Genomic DNA, 22,149 nt, shown 5'->3' with positions numbered 1-22,149 from the left:
CAACAGTGAAGGCAATTTTTTTTTCCTGTTCACTGATTATGTTCCTTAAAATGGACTTGGTTTTTGATTTTTTTTTTTGGTACCAGGTCTTTTGTTATAAAAATAAATGTAAAAATTTTTTTTAGCAGACCCATTTAAGAGAATTTAAGCAAAATTTTCTCAAGTCTTCTCCTTGAAAAGAAAGGTAAATCATAGGTGGTAGTTTGGCTCAAATATATCCTGGGATTGAGTTTATTTTTATATTTTCCCCTCAATTTCCGTATGCTATAATTGGATTTAATTTAATGAAAGTAATCATCTAAAAGTTAAAACAATGAACAATTTGCTCGTTTAGCATATCATGCTTCACTTGTGTTCAAAATATTTTCCTGGTATTGTATTTCGTTATCGCGTTAAGTTTGAATTAGAACAGCCGGCTTAAATTCTTAATATCAATAGTAACAGTCTAATATGCACCTGAAATGGAGATTTGACAACAAAAGTGATCATGGTCTAACGTTCATGATCACGTACTTGGACTAATAGAAGACATTAAAGTAATAATCAAGTATCAATTGAAATATAAGACATTAATTCTGGGCCAAATCAGTTAAGGGCAATGATCCTTCCGAACTACTGGCTTTCTTGGCTGCTTACAATTGAACTCAATCCTGCATGAATGATGTTTTGAATGGAACCTTGCAACAATATACGATGGGACCAGGGCTTAGGTTTAGTGAAAACAATTAATTACTCACAACATGGCGAATCAAAATTTGAATTATTATTAAGAGAATGGTCCTCATTTAATACCTAACAATGTCTTAAATATAATTGTTTTTAACAGAAGAATGCGTATCCCTAGCAAAAATATACACACACATATTGGGTCTATTGGTCGTGGTTGTCTCCATTCAATTGGTGAATGATGATCGCAAGGGAGAAAACGTGGTTAATAGAATCTTTGATGCAAGGGTAAGCAACACAAATCGGTTCATTCCAAGTTCCTTCCGCCTCGTCTCTTCAGCTTTTGATCACTCCTTCTCTTCCTTAGCCAATAATTCTTGAATTAATATCATCTTGGGTTCTTTGATATCAGGGGCAATGTTCATCGTCTCCCTAGGTTTTGCATTATTCTCCATGGAAGAATCTTGGTTGAGACAAGAGATTGTTGCATGTGATCTCTTATGTTGTGATGTGGTGACTAAAAATTAGATAAACTATTGGCTAAACCAAGCAGAGAATGACACACTTGAAGCATGATATTTGTATTAGATAGAGGCAAACACTAACAACTTGAAATTACAAGTAGGACGAGTTCGAGTGCAGATGTTAAAAGACAAGCACATGGGAAATAGGGAGGTGTATAGTAGAAGAGGAACAAACATTGACAAACTCCAGGGCCAAAGTGTGGAGGGGTCTTAAGAGATTGTGAAGGTGGGTGGATTATTGTGAGATTTGCTTCAAAAATTACATATATACTATCCCTTATTTTTAATATAAGAGCTTTTTGGAATCTGATTTGGTCTTAAATATAGACACACACACACAAGACCTTAATTCTTTTTGTCTTCCAAATTTATAATTGTAAGAAAATGGGCCAGTCCACCCTTGGTGGATTGGACCCAAGCCCAGTGTCATTTGGGGTCCTGGTGTAAATCACAAAACACATGGGTCCTTAACTGCAATTTTAGCCTTTTTTTATATGATTGGCAAAAACGGAGGGAACAGTTACGGAGGAGGCAGTTTTTCTGTTTTTTGAACATTTGGAACGTGCAGTTAAGTGGGAACCGGATGGTCAGTTGGACGCACGACTACAGTTTCCTTTTCTCTCCAAAAAAAACTCCTTCCTCTGTTCTCTCTTCTTCACCTTCTCCCAGTGTGTATTTGCTGTGTCTCTTAAATCCGACTCCACCCCCGTGATCGGATCTCCGCGTGGCAACCTGACCTTATTGCAGACTCCAGGTATGCCCGAAAACCTACATTGGTATCAGAGCATGTGTTTTTTCCTATTGATTCAGTGGCCTGCGTTTTCATATCATTTTTTTTTTCTGATTGTTCGGTCTGAGTAACTTGTGATTTGCTTCAATATATTATGCAAATCCTCCATTTTACTTTCAATATGATAGTTTTTCGTGTCTTATATTTATGTTTAGACATATTGGGTTGCTTCTCTGCCTCTGTGAAAATCATTTTATACAGTATATATTTTGGCCGTACGCTTGTTCGTTTTTGGATTGCTTAAAATCAAGTTTTTAGGCTTCAAAATTATCCCATTGCGTAGAGCTCGAAAAAACGAAGAAAATGATATAAAGTACACTAAAAACGGACACCGGACGGCGGAGAACGGAGGAGAGAAGAAATCGGGTCCGACGGGTCCGTCGGACCCGACCCGGTTACAGAAGCCGGGTCAAGGCGACCCGGCTGGAGGTTGAAGGAGACCTCCAGGGGCCAAAACGGCGTCGTTTTGGCCCCTCCTGTTTTAAAAAAAAAAAAAAAAAAAAAATGGCATGTGCTGGGCTGGACGTAGGATCCAGCCCAGACCAAAAAAAAAAAAAAAAAATTGAAAGGTTGTCCTGGGCTGGAGGCAGGATCCAGCCCAGACCAAATAATTTAAAAAAAAAAAAAAAAAAAAGGGAAAGGGCCTGCTTAAAAAAAAAAACGGATTTTAAAAAAAAAAAAAAAAAATTTGATCAAGCAGCGCCACGTGGCGCGTTCTGCCACGTGGCACCCCACCTTGGCACGTGGGGACCGCCATCTGACAGGTCGTGGCGCGTGGAGGCCGCCGGTTCGGCGCGTGTACCGGCGGGGAGCTGCATGGAGGCGCGTGAATTACACGCGCCGAAGGGCGAGTGGGAAATTTTTTTTCCAATTTTTCGCTAATTTTTCCTTCTAGGGGCGCGTGTAGGCGCGTGAAAGGTCCGTTTGAGGTGCGGTTTGTCTCTAAAAATCCCTAAAATCAAGATCTTTATTTTGATATATAATTTGGTAATTTTGGAGATAATTAAGGATCTATTTGTGAGTATTTTCAGTGTATTTTCTGGTATTTTTCATGCGGAAATAAATTCCAGAATATTCAAATATTTTAAATTATTTTGTTCTAGGTGAAAATGAAGCAAGAGGCTTCTAGTAGCACTGAAAATATCCAAGATGGTTCATTGGAATACTCATACATGGATAATGCAGTTCCAGAATATGAGCCAGAGGATGAGGATCCTGAAGAGGACCCTGAAGAGGTTCCTCAAGAAATCCCGGAGGAGTTAATGGATTCTGGACCTGAGTCAGAATCTTTGTTTCCCACTGAACCCCTCCGTACCGAACCTCATTTGGTCTGTAATGATTCGCTAGATCTTCCCAATAAAACCGAAGTAGAGGAAGGCGAAGAGGTGGATCAACCCTGTACCCCTGCTTTAGCTATGAGAATAGCTGAAAGTGATGCAGCTAAATTGACAAACATAAAAGGCATCAATGGTGTGCTCGCTAGCTACGTCCATTACATGACCGATAAGAAGAATACAGAATTCTACCTAGAGTCATAATGGAGTACATAAGAGCAATAAGAGTTAGAGGCGGACCTAAAGGCAAACCCATAAGAAAGTCTTACTGGATTTGGGCCATAGAGCTAGTGTCCTCCTTTATGAACAAAACGCGCAAACTTAGAAGCCTAAGAAAAGCAATGCTTGATTACCTTTATGTTCATATCAAATGATGTAATATTTGTATTCACCGTGAATTTGTGGTTTCATGCATTGTAAACAGACTAAGTATGTTATTTCATTTAATGAAATTACTTGAATTATTGTTGTATGATTATTTGTGAATATCATGTGTATGCCTTTTATAAGTGGGAGCTTTTAGAAGATAAGACTTCTAAAGGTTACATTTTTTTTAAGTGCTTATATAAAATCCTTGATAGGACATGATGATTGTTGCTAGTATCTGTGTGATGGGAGGTACAAACGTATTCTCCTGATCATGGATCTAGTAATTTCATTATTTACTGATGAGGATAATATAGGCACATTACATTGTATACTTCATTGTGCTATATAACTGAAATGTTCTTTGGTTCGGTTCTCTTTAAAGAGAACATAGATTAATGTGGGATAGATTTGTCACAGAACTAAGAATGGCAACCAAGAACATAATTGCTGAATTGAACAAGGGAGAAAAGCTTAACGGGGACAACTGGGACATCTGGCACCGAAAGGTCCAGTATATCCTAGAGGAACAGGATGCGATAGAGCCTCTCACCACTGCTATGGTTGAACCTGAGGCTGGCAACACAAACCAGCACAGGAGAGACCAAGAGGCATATCTAACCTGGAAAAAGAAGAATAGCATAGCAAGAATCACGCTTTTGAGCTCCATGGCTGATGACCTGATGTGTGAGTTTGAGTCGCACAAAACTGCACAAGCCATGTGGATAGCACTGAAGGATAAGTTTGGCGGAGTCTCTACGACCAAGCTTAGAAGGTTGACGATTAAGTTTGATACCTATAAGCTCAAGCCAAACAATCCTATGAAGCAACATCTGAGAGAGATGGCCAATATGATCCGGGAACTGAAGGAAGCTGGACATAATCTGTCTGATGAGCAGCAAGTGCAGGCTGTCATCAGGTCACTCCCTGCAAGTTGGGAGCACATGAAAGTCAACCTAACCCACAATGAAAACATCATCACTTTTAACGATGTAGCTAAGCATCTGGAGCTGGAAGATGAACGTCTAGAGGCTTACAAGAGCTCTGGACAAACTTATTTAACTGAGGATGCTGGTACTTCCCAATCTAAGCCCAATTTCAAAAAGGGCAAGAAGCCCCAAAAGAAAGGGAAGAAGGGCGGTCCTCAATTTAAAAAGGGCAAGAAACAATTTAAGAAGAAGGGAAAGAAAGGCGGGAAGAAGAAGCTAGACCTGAAGAAGGTCAAATGCTTCGCCTGCCAACAAATGGGCCATTTCGCACGTGACTGTTCCAAACAGGCTGAAAGCGAAAAGGTATTAGTGAATTATGTGAATTCACATGTTTCATATGTTTCTAGTACTGTTTTTCTAACAGAACCTGTTTCTTCTTCTTGGATTATAGACTCAGGCTCCACAGACCACGTAAGCAGGGATCGGGGATCCTTCGTGGAATACCGTCGGTTGCCGTATCAAAGCAAGTGGCTTTATGTTGGGAACAATGCGAGAATCGAGGTTCGAGGGATTGGCACCTGCAAGCTTGCTTTGCGTGGTGGAAAGACCTTGATACTCCATGATGTGCTTCATGCTCCCGACATCCGACGGAATTTAATTTCTGTTATTTGCTTAGTAGACTTTGGGTTTAATGTTTATTTTCATGATAAAGTTGCAGACATTTCCTTCAACTCTGAATTTTATGGTTCAGCATTCAGATTCCAGAAATTTTTTGTTATGGATCTTGCTTTTGGTTTTAACGCTCATGATTGTTTTGCTATTTCTTCAAGCAATCCTGATATGAATATCTGGCATGCTAGACTAGGACATATTAATCAAAATAGAATGATTAAACTAGCAAAAGAAGGAATGTTGGGCACAATCCCTAACATGGAAATGTCCTTATGTGAAAATTGTCTAGCTGGTAAGGCAACTAGAAAACCTTTCGGTAAGGGAACAAGAGCTGAAAATCCATTGCAATTAATCCATTCTGATATCTGTGGTCCGATGAGTGTGAGGGCGAGACACGGAGCTTGGTATTTTATTACCTTTATTGACGATTTTTCACGATATGGTCATGTCTATTTGATCTCGCATAAGTCTGAAGCACTTGAGTGCTTTAGACGATACATAAATGAGGTAGAGAATCAAATGGACAGTAAAATTAAAGCATTACGTACTGATCGAGGTCGTGAATATTTATCTGATCAATTTAAACAGCTCTGTGAAGAAAAAGGGATAATTAGACAACTGACTATCCCTGGCACTCCACAACAGAATGGAGTGGCTGAGAGGAGGAATAGAACTCTTCTAGACATGGTTAGGTCTATGATGGCTCAAGCAAACCTACCAATTTCATATTGGGGTGATGCTTTGTTAACGGCAACCTTCATACTTAACCGTGTGCCCTCAAAATCAGTCGCTTCCACACCCTATGAATTATGGACAAAACGCAAACCGGATCTAAGTGTCCTAAGACCCTGGGGGTCAGCGGCATATGTTCATGATGATTCCCACAAGCATGGGAAATTGGGTCCTAGAGGAAAGAAATGTATCTTTATAAGGTACTCTGAACAATCTAAAGGATACGTTTTCATAGGTGAAAACGAAGATGGAACAGTGACTGAAATGGAATCAAGAGATGCCACATTCATTGAGACTGAATTTCCTAATAGAGGAGATGTTGACCGCACTGTATCTCTTTATGAGACACAGGAACAAGTCAGTGCAGAACAAATTGACAGACCAGAATCGTCTAGGTGTGTCAATCTGAGTGGGAGCCAAGAAAGGTCAACACCAAGACCTGAACAAAGAAAGAAAGATAAGCAAATAGCTCCCGTCAGAAGGAGTAACAGGGAAAGTGTTCCCAAAAGACGCTTTCAAATAGAAGGCGAATCTCTCTTAGTTACTCCAGAAGGGGATGATGAGCCCCGTTCTGTACGAGAAGCCTTGTCAGGTCCTGCAAAAGATGAATGGATGAAAGCTATGGAAGAAGAAATGGACTCAATGAAAAAGAACCAAGTTTGGGTGTTAGTTGATCTTCCAAAAGGGCGTAAAGCCATTGGGAACAAGTGGGTTCTCAAAATTAAAAGAAAAGTGGATGGATCAATTGACAAATACAAGGCTCGATTAGTGGCAAAGGGGTACACACAACAGGAAGGAATAGATTATGAAGATACATTCTCACCTGTTGTGCGTTTCAATTCTATTAGACTTATTCTGGCAATAGTAAACAGTTTAGATTTAGAATTACATCAAATGGATGTAAAAACCGCATTTCTGAATGGTGATCTGGATGAAGAAATCTATATGGAACAACCATTAGGTTTCATTGAAAAAGGAAAAGAAAATAAAGTTTGTAAACTTAAAAGGTCCATTTATGGATTGAAACAATCATCCAGACAGTGGTATTTGAGGTTTCACAAAGCAATAACCTCATATGACTTCCAAATGATAGAGGAAGACCACTGCGTCTACATTAAGCGGTTTGAGGGTAATTTTGTCATATTATCCTTATATGTAGACGATATACTATTAGCCGGAAATAGTCTAGATTCGGTGGTGGCTATTAAAGAATGGCTTTCATCGAATTTTGAAATGAAAGATATGGGTGAAGCAGAATACATACTTGGAGTTAAAATCCAAAGAAATCGTTCAAAACGAATCCTCTCTCTTTCACAAGAGAATTATATCAACAAGATTCTTGAGCGATTTAACATGAAAGACTGCAATCCCATGAGTACCCCTGTTGCTACTGGAGTGGCTTTGAGTTCTGACATGTGTCCCAAAACCGAATCTGATAAAAAGAAGATGGAAAGAGTTCCATATGCCAGTGCTGTTGGTAGTCTGATGTACGCAATGATGTGTACAAGACCAGACATCTGTTATGCAGTGGGACTGGTGAGCAGATTCCAGTCTAACCCCGGTGAAAAGCATTGGAAAGCAGTGAAGAGGATCTTGAGATACTTAAAGGGCACTTCCAATTATGCACTGTGCTACGAAGGAGGTGACCTGCGTCTTGTTGGGTACTCCGATGCTGATGTAGGCGGAGATGAAGAAGAACGAAGGTCAACTTCAGGTTTACCTTCTTACTCAACAATGGCGCCATATGTTGGAGTAGCAAGAAGCAAACGTGCATTGCCTTACATTCAATGGAAGCTGAGTTTGTGGCATGCACTGCAGCAGTGCAAGAGGCTTTATGGCTGAAGAGATTTATAGAACACCTTGGATTTGGAAACAAGAGTACCAATCCGGTGATGATATACTGTGACAATACTGCAGCCATAGCCTATACTAAAGATCCTAAGTATCACAGCAAAACCAAGCACATTGACATCAAGTATAATTTTGTTAGAGATTACATAGCACAAAAGATTGTTACTGTACAATACATTTCAACCAAATGTATGGTAGCAGATCCTCTGACAAAGCCAATAGGCGAAAAAGTTTTTAAAGAACATGTACAAGCCCTTGGCATACGTAAAGTGTAATATAAATGCTTCATTAATGAAATTATATTTCGTTATCACTTTATGTGTCTGTCTGAAAGTATACAATGTCTAGTATGTCGTACAGGTTAAAAAGGTTGGCTCTCTCACACGGGCAACCGCCTTTGACACTCAGGTGGAGTGAACAAAGATGAGACATTTGTGTTCACCAGTAAAGCAGCAATGAATGCTGATATGGTAGAGAAGAAACACAAACTTTATGTCGCCTTGACTAAAGTGTAGCAAGTCAAGATGAGATCCACGTTGATAAAGCTGGATCGAAGTTTGGAATCCCACTTCCATAATACCTGTAGCCAGACAACAAACTCTTCAACGTCGACGTCATAACAATGAGCAGAGTTGAAGAATTTGGGTTTAGATACTGAGTGTGTCTGGACCTAAGTCTGTACGGTGTTAAAATAAATCTAAATCGACATACGCTCTTATAGTAAAAGAGTAACACCGTAGCATGTGTTTCATACCACATGTGCTGAGAGAACCGCAAAAGGGAAGCAAGTGAAAGATCCCTGTTTCATTGCTGTGTGAGTCCCAGGGAGGAATTATCCTTCTATTGGTGTCCTTTGACTTTGACAATATCATGAAGATATGTTTCAGTGACTGCTACTTTGGCATATGTCCTATGGTCATGATTGATGCGATCTAAGGTAGTATGCTGAGAAAGCGACTGATTCATTTCAAAGTGATACTTGGGCGAAAGGAAGATTAACTGTGATATACACACCTATGCTAGTGTCTGTGACATGTCCCTTATGACATTTTGTGGTCATAAGTGTGGATACTAGACATACGAGAAAGGTAATCTGAGTCAACCATTGACTGAGAGGGATTAGATTTACCGTGAAAAAGTGTATATAAGTAAATCTGGGACATCTGAGGCATAATTTTAAAATTCAAGCTACACAAAGGAGAGGGTGACTTGTGCTGATCCTTCAAAAGGGATTTCTAGTACAGGGACCTAAGCGAAGACGTCATGCCCACGCGGTCACGGCAAAGCACTAAGTATGAAATTGAGGGAAGGTGAAGAGACTAGATCTGCGACATCTAATCCACCAAGTGTGAGTGGGAGATGTAAGAAAATGGGCCAGTCCACCCTTGGTGGATTGGACCCAAGCCCAGTGTCATTTGGGGTCCTGGTGTAAATCACAAAACACATGGGTCCTTAACTGCAATTTTAGCCTTTTTTTATATGATTGGCAAAAACGGAGGGAACAGTTACGGAGGAGGCAGTTTTTCTGTTTTTTGAACATTTGGAACGTGCAGTTAAGTGGGAACCGGATGGTCAGTTGGACGCACGACTACAGTTTCCTTTTCTCTCCAAAAAAAACTCCTTCCTCTGTTCTCTCTTCTTCACCTTCTCCCAGTGTGTATTTGCTGTGTCTCTTAAATCCGACTCCACCCCCGTGATCGGATCTCCGCGTGGCAACCTGACCTTATTGCAGACTCCAGGTATGCCCGAAAACCTACAATAATTTATTCCTTAAAGTATCCCAATTAATCACACATGTCAAGGGGCTTTCATTCAAGTTAGTCATGATTAAGAAATTTTTAAAAAATCAACTCATATTTGTGATAAATAACCAACTTAATTAATTTTTTTAATCTATTCAAATTAGTTAAATAACTTTTATATTAAAGAACGGAGGCATTATTAGTGCATAGACTTTGATCTTCTAATCCAACTCTAATATTTTGAAGCTCAAATGTATTTAGGAATTGCCCCTCCTAAGTCCTAACCAAAGGTTCTATCTAGGCCAGGTTAGGAAATCATATTCTGTTTCTGAAATTGTTGCTGGTGTTTAATTTTCAAGGACATATTTGATCACGCAAGAAGACGCATGGGATGATAAAGAAAAAAGGGGAAGTCGTATTGTGCATCATCGTAGTGTTGATATGTTGAAAAATCTACTGGGGACGATACTGCATTTTCAAATTCACGTGCGATGCCGATGACAATTTGGGCTTTGGGAAGTGGGGGGATCTTTGGAAGCATCTCACATGTTTGTATTAATATACAATAATAATGGTCCACTGACCACTCCTGCTGCTCTTCATCACTATCCCAACTCTGAGCCATTGGGACCAATCTAATCTTTTATTTTTGGTCACTTTTCCCCTCACGCCTCTAATTTTGATGACATTTTCTTTCCCCATATGCTTTGCCATTAAGTTTAGCGAAAGGAATCAATTTCTCACAACGATATAATGAACTAATGTTTGAATTCTTATTGGGATGTGTCTATATTTAATACTTGATAATGTTTTGAGCAAGCCTCAATTAAAAGGATACATGTACTTAATAAAAAAAACAAGTGAATCAAAGTAAGTAAAATCTAAAATGAGTATGTGAAAGATCACGTGTTCTTCAAAGTTGAAAACAATGTGCAGATTATCCTCTTTTGAAGATGATATTTGTTCTCACTATATATTTACATGGCAAATTGATTGACCTATCATACTTTTCTTGGATTAAAATGGTGTTTTCTTATCCGCCTATGTTACGTGATACTGTCGTTTTCAAAGTACCTCAACCAGCACAATCCTTTGATATGCAATGTTAGGATGCCTTGTTAACATCTGGCTACAAATAGACCTACCATGTTTATGTCGCTGATCAAGTGATAGTGGATTTTTATGCTGTTCATAGATTACACACACATTAAGGTTCATGTTGCGTTAATAACACAACCTCTTACATTTTTATAGTAATAATTAATATAGTGAGTAATAATAAATGATATCGATATTGTCAATCAACAATAAATAACATGGTATTAAAATCCAACATCACTTGGAATGGTCATATCTGTGGATGGATGAATTAGCTTCATTTTGAATGAATTAGCTTTATTACTAGTTCGATTAAGAGTTTTGAATGAGTCCGCTAAGTCATATTTTATATTTGTTTTCTCTCTTTACTAATCCTAAGACATCATTTTGAGTTTAGAAAACAATAATCTATAGTAATTTTTAATGCTATATATAAATAGTTAGGAAAATGACAGATAAAAAAAAACTGAAATTAGGATATCCCAATTTAACAAGTTAAGGGTTGAAATGACAAAAAGAAAAGTTATTCCCAGATTAAAATTTTGAAATTCAGGACAAAAGACAAAATGACCCATTTGTTTGTTTTTTTTTTCCCCAAAGGTTCAACCCCTTGTCGGCAACTGGACGTCGATGCCGGCTACCAGCATTGGCCACTGGTGTGGGGGCTACCCGCAAAGCTTTTTTTTGCGACAGATTTTTTTTTGCCATGTGAGAAATTATTTAAGGAAAGTGGTGGGGCGATTTGATCCTACTATTCTTTCATTTGGGCCAGGAAAAAAGAAGGTGACCACTAAGCCACCACCACTAAGCCACCAATGATTTGCTAGTCTTAAGTTTAAATTTGTTATTTTCCAATCAAAACTTGTTATTCCTAGATAAATTGTTGTAAACAAGTCAACTTATATATACCTTTTTTTTTTTTTGCATAATAAGGTTGGCAAATCATTAGTGGCCTAATATCATCTTTCCTTTTATTGACTCAAATGATCAAGGGGTAGTGGGATCAAATCCTACCCCCACTGTTTTCCTTAAATAATTTCTTACATGGCAAAAAAATCTGTCACAAAAAAAAACTCTACCGGCAACCACTGATGCCACTTTCCTTAAATAATTTCTTACATGGCAAAAAAAATTTGTCACAAAAAAGAAAACTCTGTCGGCAGCCACCACACCGGTGGCCCATGCTGGCGTCCAATCACCAGCTGTAGCCAGACACCGGCAAGGGCTCGAACTTTTTTAAAAAAAAAAAAACAAAGGAGCATTTCTGTCTTTTCTCCTAAATTTTAAAATGGGAGAATTACAATGAGGTCCTATACAAGAAAAAAATTATAAAACAAGTCCCATAGATTGTTATTCTTTACTCTAGACTTGTCATTACAAACTGTTCAAGTTGTTATTAGATTTTTTAGTAGTTATTTCTCGTGCATGGGACTTGATTATAATTCTCTCTTTTAAAATTCTAATTTGGGACTAACTTCCCTTTCTATTATTTTCAACCCTTAATTTCAAGTTTCTTTATTTGTTATTTTCCCTAAATATTTTTATATTTTGATTAAATTATACTATTTTAACTAAGATTGGGTATTTTTGATAAATAAAAAGGGTTAAGAAGGACAACGACAGGATAGACTGAGGACCAAGAATTCGCATGCGTGGATGTGCCTGAATTGCATGTCTTGAAAATGGCGCATGCAGATTGCAGAGTGCAGACGGAACTCGCCGACAAATATCTCCGGGGACTGAACTAGTCTATTGCAAAAATACCCCCACCTTTATTTCAAAATGACAACCCAAGTCCCTCCAATCATTAACCAGATTGCATGCCAGTCTTTGACTTTCATCACCTCATTCTTACTACTTCAATGATACTCCTCCGGTCCTTAATATAGGATCCATTTAACTAATTTGATTATATTAAAGAAGTTAGGTAAATTAGTTAATTATGATATAAGTGACACATTTTTCCTAAAATACCATAATCATCTTTCTTAATACCCCATCTTCCTCTTCTACTTGATTATGGTTGAGGGAGTATCCATAGGGGTAATTTAGAGAAAATTGATAAATATGAGAAATGGGTCTTATATTTAGGACAAAAACCAACTCAAAAATTAGGTCCTATATTAAGAATCGGAGGAGTATTAATATTACGTTTGCGTGCAATATCCTACCCCTAGTTAGTTTAATTTTCAATTTAATTTTAAATATAAGATTTTAATTTATTTAATTTATTATATTTAATCTATTTTTTTAAAATAATTCTTACAGTAAGTACATATGTTAAATATTTAATTAATTAGTAGTTTTAACTAATATATATAATTAGTAAAAATTTAACTCATATTTATTATAAATAACTAAATTAACAAATTTTTTTAATCTATTCAAATTAATTAATTAGTTTTTATATTAAAAACATGTAGTATTAACTGATAATAATTAGGTGTTCAAATGTCTGCCTCTCTGGAGTTCGAACGTTTTCTTTTCCTAATTGCGATTGTCCGATTTTGGGCGATCTCGTAATCTTTCTTGATTACGACGTTATCGGATCATGAGTGTCCTTTTTTATTTTTAATAAAAAAGTGTGTGCGTGTGTGTGTGTATTTTATTTTGTTCTTATGCCGAATTTAATAATTTAATTCTTTTAACTATGTTTCCTCAGAGAAATTTAACTGAGTTATTTATATAACATTCGACAATAGTGAAGAACTCAAAAGTCCTTCGACTCAATGACCCTAACTATTTTTTAAAAAAAATCTTTCTTAAATATGTACTTAGAAGTTTAACTCTCCTCATGAGAGATGCATATGTAAATTCTCTCGAAAGATGACTAAAAAAAAATGAAAAACATACATAATGCTCTACAAGAAAATACCTACCAACAATAGTTTAGTTTTTTTTTCCCACAGCCAGCAATAACAAGTTTATGGTCATAAATCCTTAAAATACGATAATCAAGATGTTATAATTAGGACCAGATATAGTATTTCTTTATAGTTCTCATAAACATATATTAGTATACTAATAAATTCATAACAATCCTAATCAGTTAATTAAGCGATGTTCTAAAATTCATGTCAATTTATTAAATAACTAAGAAGACACAAATAATCTGGGCCCCAAAGGAGAGAATCAGCCCCCAAAAAAAAAAGAGAAAAGTACAACTACCTCCCCCATCTACCATTATAATACAAGTGTTTAAAAATTTAATTTGGTCTTAAATACAAAAATTTAGCTTGTTTTATTTTATATTTTCCTCCAAATATCTTTATTCATAGTTAGAGATTCTGAGAGTATTTTAGAAAAGTTAACATATATTTATTAAAAATAAGTAATTTAGTTAATTTTTTTTTAAATTTTTTTAAGTTAATTATCTGGCTCTTAAAATTGAAATAGTATTATCCATTAATTAATGATGGAAAGATGCATAAAATGAAATAAGGATGCGTTGTCGTGCCTATCCGGTTAATCAAAAGGGACGTCAGACAAGAAGGGCCCTATATAAAGTCAAGCTTCTCACTCACCTTCTTCCATTCTTTACAGTACCGGAATCACACACACACACACACACACTCTCTCTCTGTTGAAGATGGAGACCGGAGGTTACAGTCGTCCATGGTTGTGGCTGTACTTGGTGGCGCTGATCCAGTGCTTGGCGGCTGCATCCGAGGTTAATGAGGCTGCAATTCCGGCGAGCAAAGTAAAGTTCGATACCGGAGGGCTGAGCAGAGAGAGCTTCCGGCAGGGGTTCGTGTTCGGAACGGCGACGTCGGCATATCAGGTGGAGGGTATGGCCCAAAAAGACGGGCGTGGTCCCAGCATTTGGGATGTTTTCGCCAAGAAACCAGGTATTATTTTCATTGTCAAATCTCATACGTTTATTGCAAATGGCATTAAAGAACTTCAAACCAATTTGCTTTTTAAAAATGCAGAGCTACAAAACATTTATCCAATCAGCCAATAATGAGTGATAAAATAGTATGTTTACGTCTTAGCCAGGGGATGATATCCCATAATAAGCTGTTATGAGTACTCATTAGTCCCACATCGTTTAGATTCGAAAAGAAATCTCGGTGATGGGTTTCAAGTTTTTGTGAACAGTCACCTTGAAAGAGACCATATATCTCTTCTGCTCTAGAGGGAAGGGCAGACGGCAGAGGAGGAGTTTTTTCAAATAGTTTTAATTTTTTTAAAAAAATAAATAAATGGGGTTATAAAGTTTTAGTACATAAAACTTAATTAAAAATTTTGGACCTCACTAATCTAATAGTAGTATTTTAGAATCAAACTTGTTTTAAAAATTTTCCTCAATGGGAGGTTAAGATTCTAGATTAAGAAAAATAATCAAATGCATCAATTTTTTTTATTTAAAGAATGATGTTTCCGAAGGGAAAAGATTTTGATTTTTAATATCCCTCAATTTATTTTACTTAGAGTTACGAGCAAGACTATAATTTTAAAAAGAGAGCAATTGATGGTAATTTAAACTCTTAAAAAGACAGGTAAATAAAAGTAAGTTTTTTTTTAAATTTTAATAAAAGAACATATAAAAAATTATAAAAATATAATGTTAGCTGAATTTTCAGGATTAGTATATCAATATATTAAAAGAATCACATGTGTGATATAGTAGTCTATGATTATAATTTGCATTTCATTTAAATCCCTATAATTAATGATTTAATTTGTGGTCGGCGAGCAGGAATTGTTGCGAATAATGGCTCAGCGGATCTCTCGGTGGATCAGTATCATCGCTATAAAGTAAGTCTTTTCAACATTATAATAAATGGGAGGGATTGTCCTTCAATAATATAAAAAACTGAATTTAACCTCAATTCTTTAATATTAAACTCTGGAGATACCATATGTCCCCTTGTAGATTCCGATCTCTATGAATCGTTACTTTTCCTTAAAAAATGATGAAAGCGAAGCTGATTATCTAGTGACTGCAATTGTAATTGACATCGTTGGTCCAAATAATACTCCACGTTGGGACTAATGAAAAGACATTGCATAAGTTAGAACAGCATCATTCAAGTTCACGGACACTTGGTGCCTGATGAAAGATTCTAATGCCACTTAAGCAGTGTGTAACTGAAATCAAATTATAATTTTAAGAATAATTTTACAGTATATGAAAAAAAAATATGTGAAAGGAGTTTTGTTTCAATTTACATAAAAACACTTATAAAAGTTTTTTTTCATTTATCCAAACACTGCCTTACTTTATATATATTCTCTTTCAGAACTTCAAACACTGTACTTTTCTTTTTTAACCAATGCCTAGTGGATGTTTTTTTTATAAAACACACACACTCTCCTTCTGCTTCTTAATATATGATAATATATAAATTTGTTAGATATTAAGTTTGGTTCTACTAAATATAAAATTGTAATCCATTTTGTTTATCACTTTTTCCTAAGCTAATTTATTTAGGTCATAAACTGAACATAAGATTATCTTTAAGAGATCAAACCATATTTGTTATAATTAACTACTTTATCTTATTTTTTTCCTACCTCCATTATAAAATAAGTCTTCTTTTTAGGAATGGAGGAGTGACTCTTGTATTGACACTAAGAGGTAGCATATTATATTGGTTCTAGTCAAATCATGGTTTTGATCAAATCAATGAAACTAGAGTAATTTTGTCTTAGAAGTTATGAAATCACTTCTTCACTCGGTTACTAAAGAAGCACTAAAATCTGTTTACAACCCCCCCCCCCAACCCGGGGGGGCCAGGGGGGAGAAGCACTGAAATCTTCCCTTATGACTTGGAGTGATGTCGAGAAATAAGATTGAGGACACGTTGGCAACCCAAAAAAAAGAAGAAAAAAAAGATTGAGTACACTGCATTAACTATGTTTACTTTCACAGGAAGATGTGGACCTCATGGCTAACCTAAATTTCGATGCTTACCGGTTCTCAATTTCATGGTCCAGAATTTTCCCAAGTAATTCTTCATTCCATTGCTGCAATTCTGTATTATTAAACAATGCAAACCAATAATAACGTCGAAGAGGCCTTCTGATGATAATTGAACCCACCACTTTTGCAGATGGAACTGGCCAAGTAAATTGGAAAGGAGTCGCTTACTACAATAGGTTGATCGATTACTTGCTAAAACGAGGTAAACTTGGGATCAAATCTATAAGACTTGCATACATGTGCTCACTTGTTAATATCAATTTTAATGTTAACTTTTCATGCGTGACATTTCTGAAACCTGATCAGGCATTACTCCATATGCAAACTTGTACCATTATGACCTTCCTTTGGCTCTTGAGTTGAGATACAAAGGACTATTGAGCCGCCAAGTTGTGTGAGTCCAGTAGTATTATGTATTCTATTGTGCTTCTACTTAATTGCATAGTCGGAACTGATATATCTGATCAAAGCTTCCAATATTGTACAGAGAGGATTTTGCAGATTATGCAGAGTTTTGTTTCAAGACTTTTGGAGACAGAGTGAAGAACTGGATGACATTTAATGAGCCCAGAGTTGTAGCTGCTCTTGGTTATGATAATGGCTTCTTTGCTCCTGGAAGGTGCTCAAAAGCTTATGGGAATTGTACTGCTGGTGATTCTGGTACCGAGCCTTACATTGTAGCGCACAATTTGATATTATCACACGCAGCTGCAGTTCATAGATACAGAACCAAGTACCTGGTAATGCTAAGAAACTTTTAAATGGAGAAAACTTATAGGGCGCTGGAAGATTCCTAATGCAGTAATGAACCTGGTTGTTTCAGGAAAAACAAAAGGGAAGGATTGGAATTCTTTTGGATTTTGTATGGTATGAGAATCTTACAAGATCAAAGGCTGATAATTATGCAGCTCAGAGAGCTAGAGACTTTCATCTTGGATGGTAAAAGCCTTAAGAATCTGTATATGAGGCATTTGTAGCAAACTCCTTTCCCAGGTTCTAAAAATCTGTAGTTACATTGTTCAAATTCATGCAGGTTCCTTCATCCTATTGTGTATGGTGAGTATCCTAAGACCATCCAAAACATTGTTGGGAAAAGGCTTCCTAAGTTCACTCAGGAGGAAGTCAAGATAGTGAAGGGCTCCATTGATTTTGTCGGCATCAATCAATACACTACTTACTACATGTATGATAACCATCAACAAGAACCAAAAGTCCCAGGCTACCAAATGGATTGGCATGCAGGATTTGCTTGTAAGATCACCTTCCCTTCACAATTTTTCTTTAATAATTTCAGGCTATTTTAGTTATTAATATTGATTTTCTCATGTATATTGCAGATGCAAAGAATGGAGTTCCTGTTGGTCCAAGAGTGAGCTTGATTCCAGTAACAGATTTGCCTTATAATTTCACTGATCATGCAGTATCTCTGATATAACTGGAAAATTTGCAGGCAAACTCATATTGGCTCTACAATGTGCCATGGGGCATGTACAAAGCATTGATGTATGTCAAGGAACGTTATGGAAACCCTACTGTCATCTTATCTGAAAATGGTAAGTGAAAGCCAGATATTGCTTCTAGTTTTACCGATTTCTACCAATTGTTTGAATGGGAAGAAAAATAGAGAGAAAAGAATACTAGAAAGGAAAACTCCCAAAAATGGTTAACTTTTTAATCTGTGATGAGTTTATCATTCGTAGGCATGGACGATCCGGGTAATGTAACACTTGCCAAGGGGCTGCATGACACCACAAGGATCAATTACTACAAAGGTTATTTGACACAGCTAAAGAAGGCAGCTGATGAAGGAGCAAATGTGGTTGGTTACTTTGCATGGTCCTTGCTTGATAACTTTGAGTGGAGATTAGGCTACACTTCAAGGTTTGGCATTACCTATGTTGATTTCAAAACCCTCAAGAGATACCCAAAGATGTCTGCATATTGGTTCAAGCAGCTTCTCACCAGAAAGAAGCAGTAAGCAGAACCAACAAGTTAATTGAATCCTAGTTTCATTTGTATTGGTGAGCGCTTTTATGAAAATGTAATCACTTGACTATGTCAATGATCAATGCTAGTCTTGGAATAAAATGAAGTTGTTGTCTGCTTTAACTAATATTTCTGTGATGCGTAGTTTGTTCAGACTGTTGAAAACTGTATTAATACGTACCCAGAAGAAAATGATGAGGTTAATGAACAAACTGAGGGGGAGATAACAGAGAGTTCGGTTCAATAAATTATCTCTTAAGGTTAGTTTATGACAACTGAGACTTGTTGCATTGGAAAAGAGAAGACATTGAATAAAAAGAATTTAAGAAGTCAATATGGCAATGCACTCCTGTTGTCTTACTCTCCGTTTTTCTTTTTCTTTTTCTTTTTTGGATCGATATAAAGCTTGGCTTTGGATCAAAGTCTTATTCTCTGCTTTAACAACACAGGAGTACTCAAAAAATTCAAGTCTAACATGTTCGGATATCTGCTGGTCTTAATGTAAAGATAGATGTGTGATGAAAGAAAGGGAAAAACATTTTGCGAGTATTTATAACTTTCATCAAATCTTATGTTAGTACTTATAATTTGATACGTATATGTTTAATGTACTTTTTTCCTTTTAATTAAATACTTTAAGTTTGCATTGTTAGTCTTTATAACTATACTCTGTTAGTAGTGTTAGCTTCTATGAAAAAAAAAAAGAAAAAAAAAACTAACAATACTAATAGAGTTTAATTAAGAAGAGAAGTATACAGGTGCCAAATTAATAATTAAGAAAAACTGCAAAAAATGATTTTTGTCAAAGTTGTAAAATCTCACTTCCGGTAGTAGAAAAGTAAACACCTACTAAAGATTCATACACAGACTCCAATCAGTCATGAAAGTGTTCATCATCAATTGAAAAAACATAACAAATTAATTTTTGAAGTTGTTTTACTGCATTGTTTTAATTAGAATTTCCATCAAGTTAAAACTAAATAGATTAAATGAGGATTCAATTTATTACTGAGTATCACATTAATTACGACGATTGTTAATTTGGGAACAAGCAAAGAATAAACTAGTAACATTTCGATTCCCCCTAATTTTGAGTAATTGCACGCCTCTAATACTCTGTTTGGATAAGTAAAAAAGTTCGCAAGAAAGAAAATAAGAAGAGAAAAAACTGGAGAAATCTTTACCACATCTCATGTTTGGATAAAGGTGAGAAAATAACGAGAAAAGACAATGAGCAAATATTTTTATAGGCTCTAATAATCTAATAAATCCTACGTCAACCTCAATTATTTGACCTACAGAACTTCGGTGACCCGACTTGAATCTGTACCCAGCATGCTATCTCCTCTATTCTCCTATTCAATTTTTCTGACATTGGCAATCATCAATATAAAACATAAAATACTCCTCCGGTCCTTAATATAAGACTTATTGAACTAATTTGATTAGATTAAGGAAGTTAGGTAAGTTAGTTAATTATAAGAAAAATGACACATTTTTCCTAAAACACCATAATCATCTTTCTTAATACCCCTCTCCTTCTTCTACTTGATTATGATTGAGGGAGTATCATGAGGGTAATTTAGAGAAAATTGATAAATATGAGAAATGGGTCTTATATTTAGGACCAAAACCAACTCAAGAATTGGGTTTTATATTAAGGACCGGAAGAGTATATAACGAGTTACATGATTTATCAAAAATTTAATTAATTAGTAGCTTAATGAGTTAAAATCAATTTCTATTTTGGATTTCAGAAAACTAAATCATATATATTGCTTTGAGTGAGAAATTATAAAAAGGGTTCTCACAAAAGTTACTCATTGTGTCTCTCTACTTCCCGTAAACAATCTATAAATTCGTCATTCACAGATTCACTCGAATGCTTTTAACTTGTTGATGGGACCATCAAATTGCACCCTGTCATCACAAAGATTATAACCTTATCATATGATCATCGGAATGTGGAATTTCATCATATTTCCAGCAAAGTTATTCGATGTGCCAAGTATTTGGCCTGAGAAGGATACATTGACTCCTTTAAAATATTAATTTTTGACGTATGAAAAAGTTTAGACAGGTTAGATCCCAGAGCTAATGAGAATTAGAATATACTTCTAAACTTAAAAGGTATTTATAGAAGTACTTACAGATCATCTACCAACAAAGTCAGCAGTGGGATTCGAACTCACAATTTTATAAATTATAAGTCAATTTCTTATCAACTTGACTAACTTTAGATAAAAGCAGAATAGTTAAACTAGTAAATGTAACTTTTATAGTTGATGTAGGTGTACACTTTGGAAAGATACATTAAACATTCAAAATTCTCATTCGACTATTGAGAAAATAAAATACAGTATATCGTATCTATTTATGTATATGTATTATTTTCTCTAATATAATGTAAAATAAATTATTCATGCGCAATAATCATATTCAAAATTTAATTTAAAATAAATATTTATTTTGAAGATAAAGTAATATATTATCTATTTTAAAACTTAACTCCAAAAAAATCGGAACTCTGAAAGTTTCAAATAAACAAAGAAATAAAAAATTGGTTTAAGTTAGTTTTAAATACTACTTCTGGTCCTTAATATAAGACTTCATTTAATATTTATTTTGGTCATAAATATAAGATTCTAATCCACTTTGTTTCTCATATTTATGTATTTTTCTCTAATATAGTTTTTCTAATAATAATAGTTCTAGTCAATACATTTAATAAACAAGAATGTTTTTTTTAAAAATATCTATTTATTATAGGAAAAATTCTAAAAAAAGCCCTTGGAATATAAGAAATTTCAGATTGGGTTCTGGAATTGTGTAAATGACAGAAAGGGTCAATGACCCAATCTGTCATTTGTAAAATCAAGAGAAATGGACAATTTTGCCCGCATTTGTGTTCATTCACTATAATGAATCATTATAAGAGTTTAGGCGTTACCTAGATTCGTACAAAGAATAACTACTCACTTTTTCGTAGTTAGATGCCTTGTTATTAACTACAACTAATCATGTAATCACAAGAACAGTATAAACGTTACCTAGATTCGTGTAGAGAATAACTACTCACTTTTTCATAGTCAGGTATCTTGTTATTAACTACAACTAATCATGTAATCACTAGAATAGTGTAAGCGTTATCTAGATTTGTTAGACAATAACTACTCATATTTGCTTAGCTAGGGTAAAATTATCAATTCCTCTTGATTTTACAAATGACAGATTGGGTCATTGACCCTTTTTGTCATTTACATAATTGTAGGACTCAATCTGGAATTTCATATATTCTAAGGACTTTTTCTGGGATTTTTTTATTATAAATAACTAATTTAATTTATTTTTTTAATGTATTTAATTTAATTAACTAGTTATTATATTTAATTTAGTACAGGAGGTAATATTTGAAAAGAAATAAGCAAGGTCGGTTTATTTGGGAATCTCTCTTTACCCAACAATGCGAAGGCCCAAATCTCAACCCAAACAAGCATCCGTCTCGTTCTCGCGCCTCCTAATGCGTCAAG

General features: G+C 35.6%; 1 protein-coding gene across 3 annotated transcripts; it reads left to right on the top strand.

The window, feature by feature from the left end:
• Positions 1 to 3,511: 3,511 nt before the first annotated feature.
• Positions 3,512 to 18,746, top strand: LOC114749521 (beta-glucosidase 44-like). 3 transcript variants are annotated; one of them, XM_028938019.1, is made up of 11 exons: positions 14,244 to 14,552; positions 15,407 to 15,465; positions 16,583 to 16,658; positions 16,764 to 16,835; positions 16,940 to 17,027; positions 17,121 to 17,373; positions 17,457 to 17,572; positions 17,667 to 17,884; positions 17,971 to 18,002; positions 18,084 to 18,186; positions 18,334 to 18,746. In XM_028938019.1, the coding sequence occupies exons 1-11, from the start codon at positions 14,294 to 14,296 to the stop codon at positions 18,609 to 18,611; spliced, it is 1,554 nt and encodes a 517-aa protein (XP_028793852.1). In that variant the 5' UTR covers positions 14,244 to 14,293; the 3' UTR covers positions 18,612 to 18,746. The 3 variants fall into 3 exon arrangements, with proteins under 3 accessions (XP_028793865.1, XP_028793852.1, XP_028793856.1); XM_028938032.1 differs by lacking the exons at positions 14,244 to 14,552; positions 15,407 to 15,465; positions 16,583 to 16,658; positions 16,764 to 16,835; positions 16,940 to 17,027 and adding an exon at positions 3,512 to 3,522 and having other exon boundaries at positions 17,123 to 17,373; positions 18,334 to 18,611; XM_028938023.1 differs by lacking the exons at positions 14,244 to 14,552; positions 15,407 to 15,465; positions 16,583 to 16,658; positions 16,764 to 16,835 and having other exon boundaries at positions 16,940 to 17,031; positions 17,123 to 17,373; positions 18,334 to 18,611.
• The last annotated feature ends 3,403 nt before the right edge of the window (positions 18,747 to 22,149 follow it).

Source organism: Neltuma alba, unplaced genomic scaffold, assembly GCF_004799145.2.
Source record: "Neltuma alba isolate B1F8T4 unplaced genomic scaffold, ASM479914v2 tig00000979_pilon, whole genome shotgun sequence".
Lineage (NCBI taxonomy): Eukaryota > Viridiplantae > Streptophyta > Magnoliopsida > Fabales > Fabaceae > Neltuma > Neltuma alba.
The sequence above is the reverse complement of the archived record's forward strand: the minus strand, read 5'-3'. Positions and strand labels throughout refer to the sequence as shown.

Excerpts from the sequence above, each read along its gene's own strand:
- LOC114749521 (XM_028938019.1), top strand. The coding sequence starts at position 14,294 with ATGGAGACCGGAGGTTACAGTCGTCCATGGTTGTGGCTGTACTTGGTG. Across the intron at positions 17,885-17,970 it reads TTGGCATGCAGGATTTGCTT|ATGCAAAGAATGGAGTTCCT; the intron begins GTAAGATCACCT and ends TGTATATTGCAG. Across the intron at positions 18,187-18,333 it reads TGTCATCTTATCTGAAAATG|GCATGGACGATCCGGGTAAT; the intron begins GTAAGTGAAAGC and ends TATCATTCGTAG.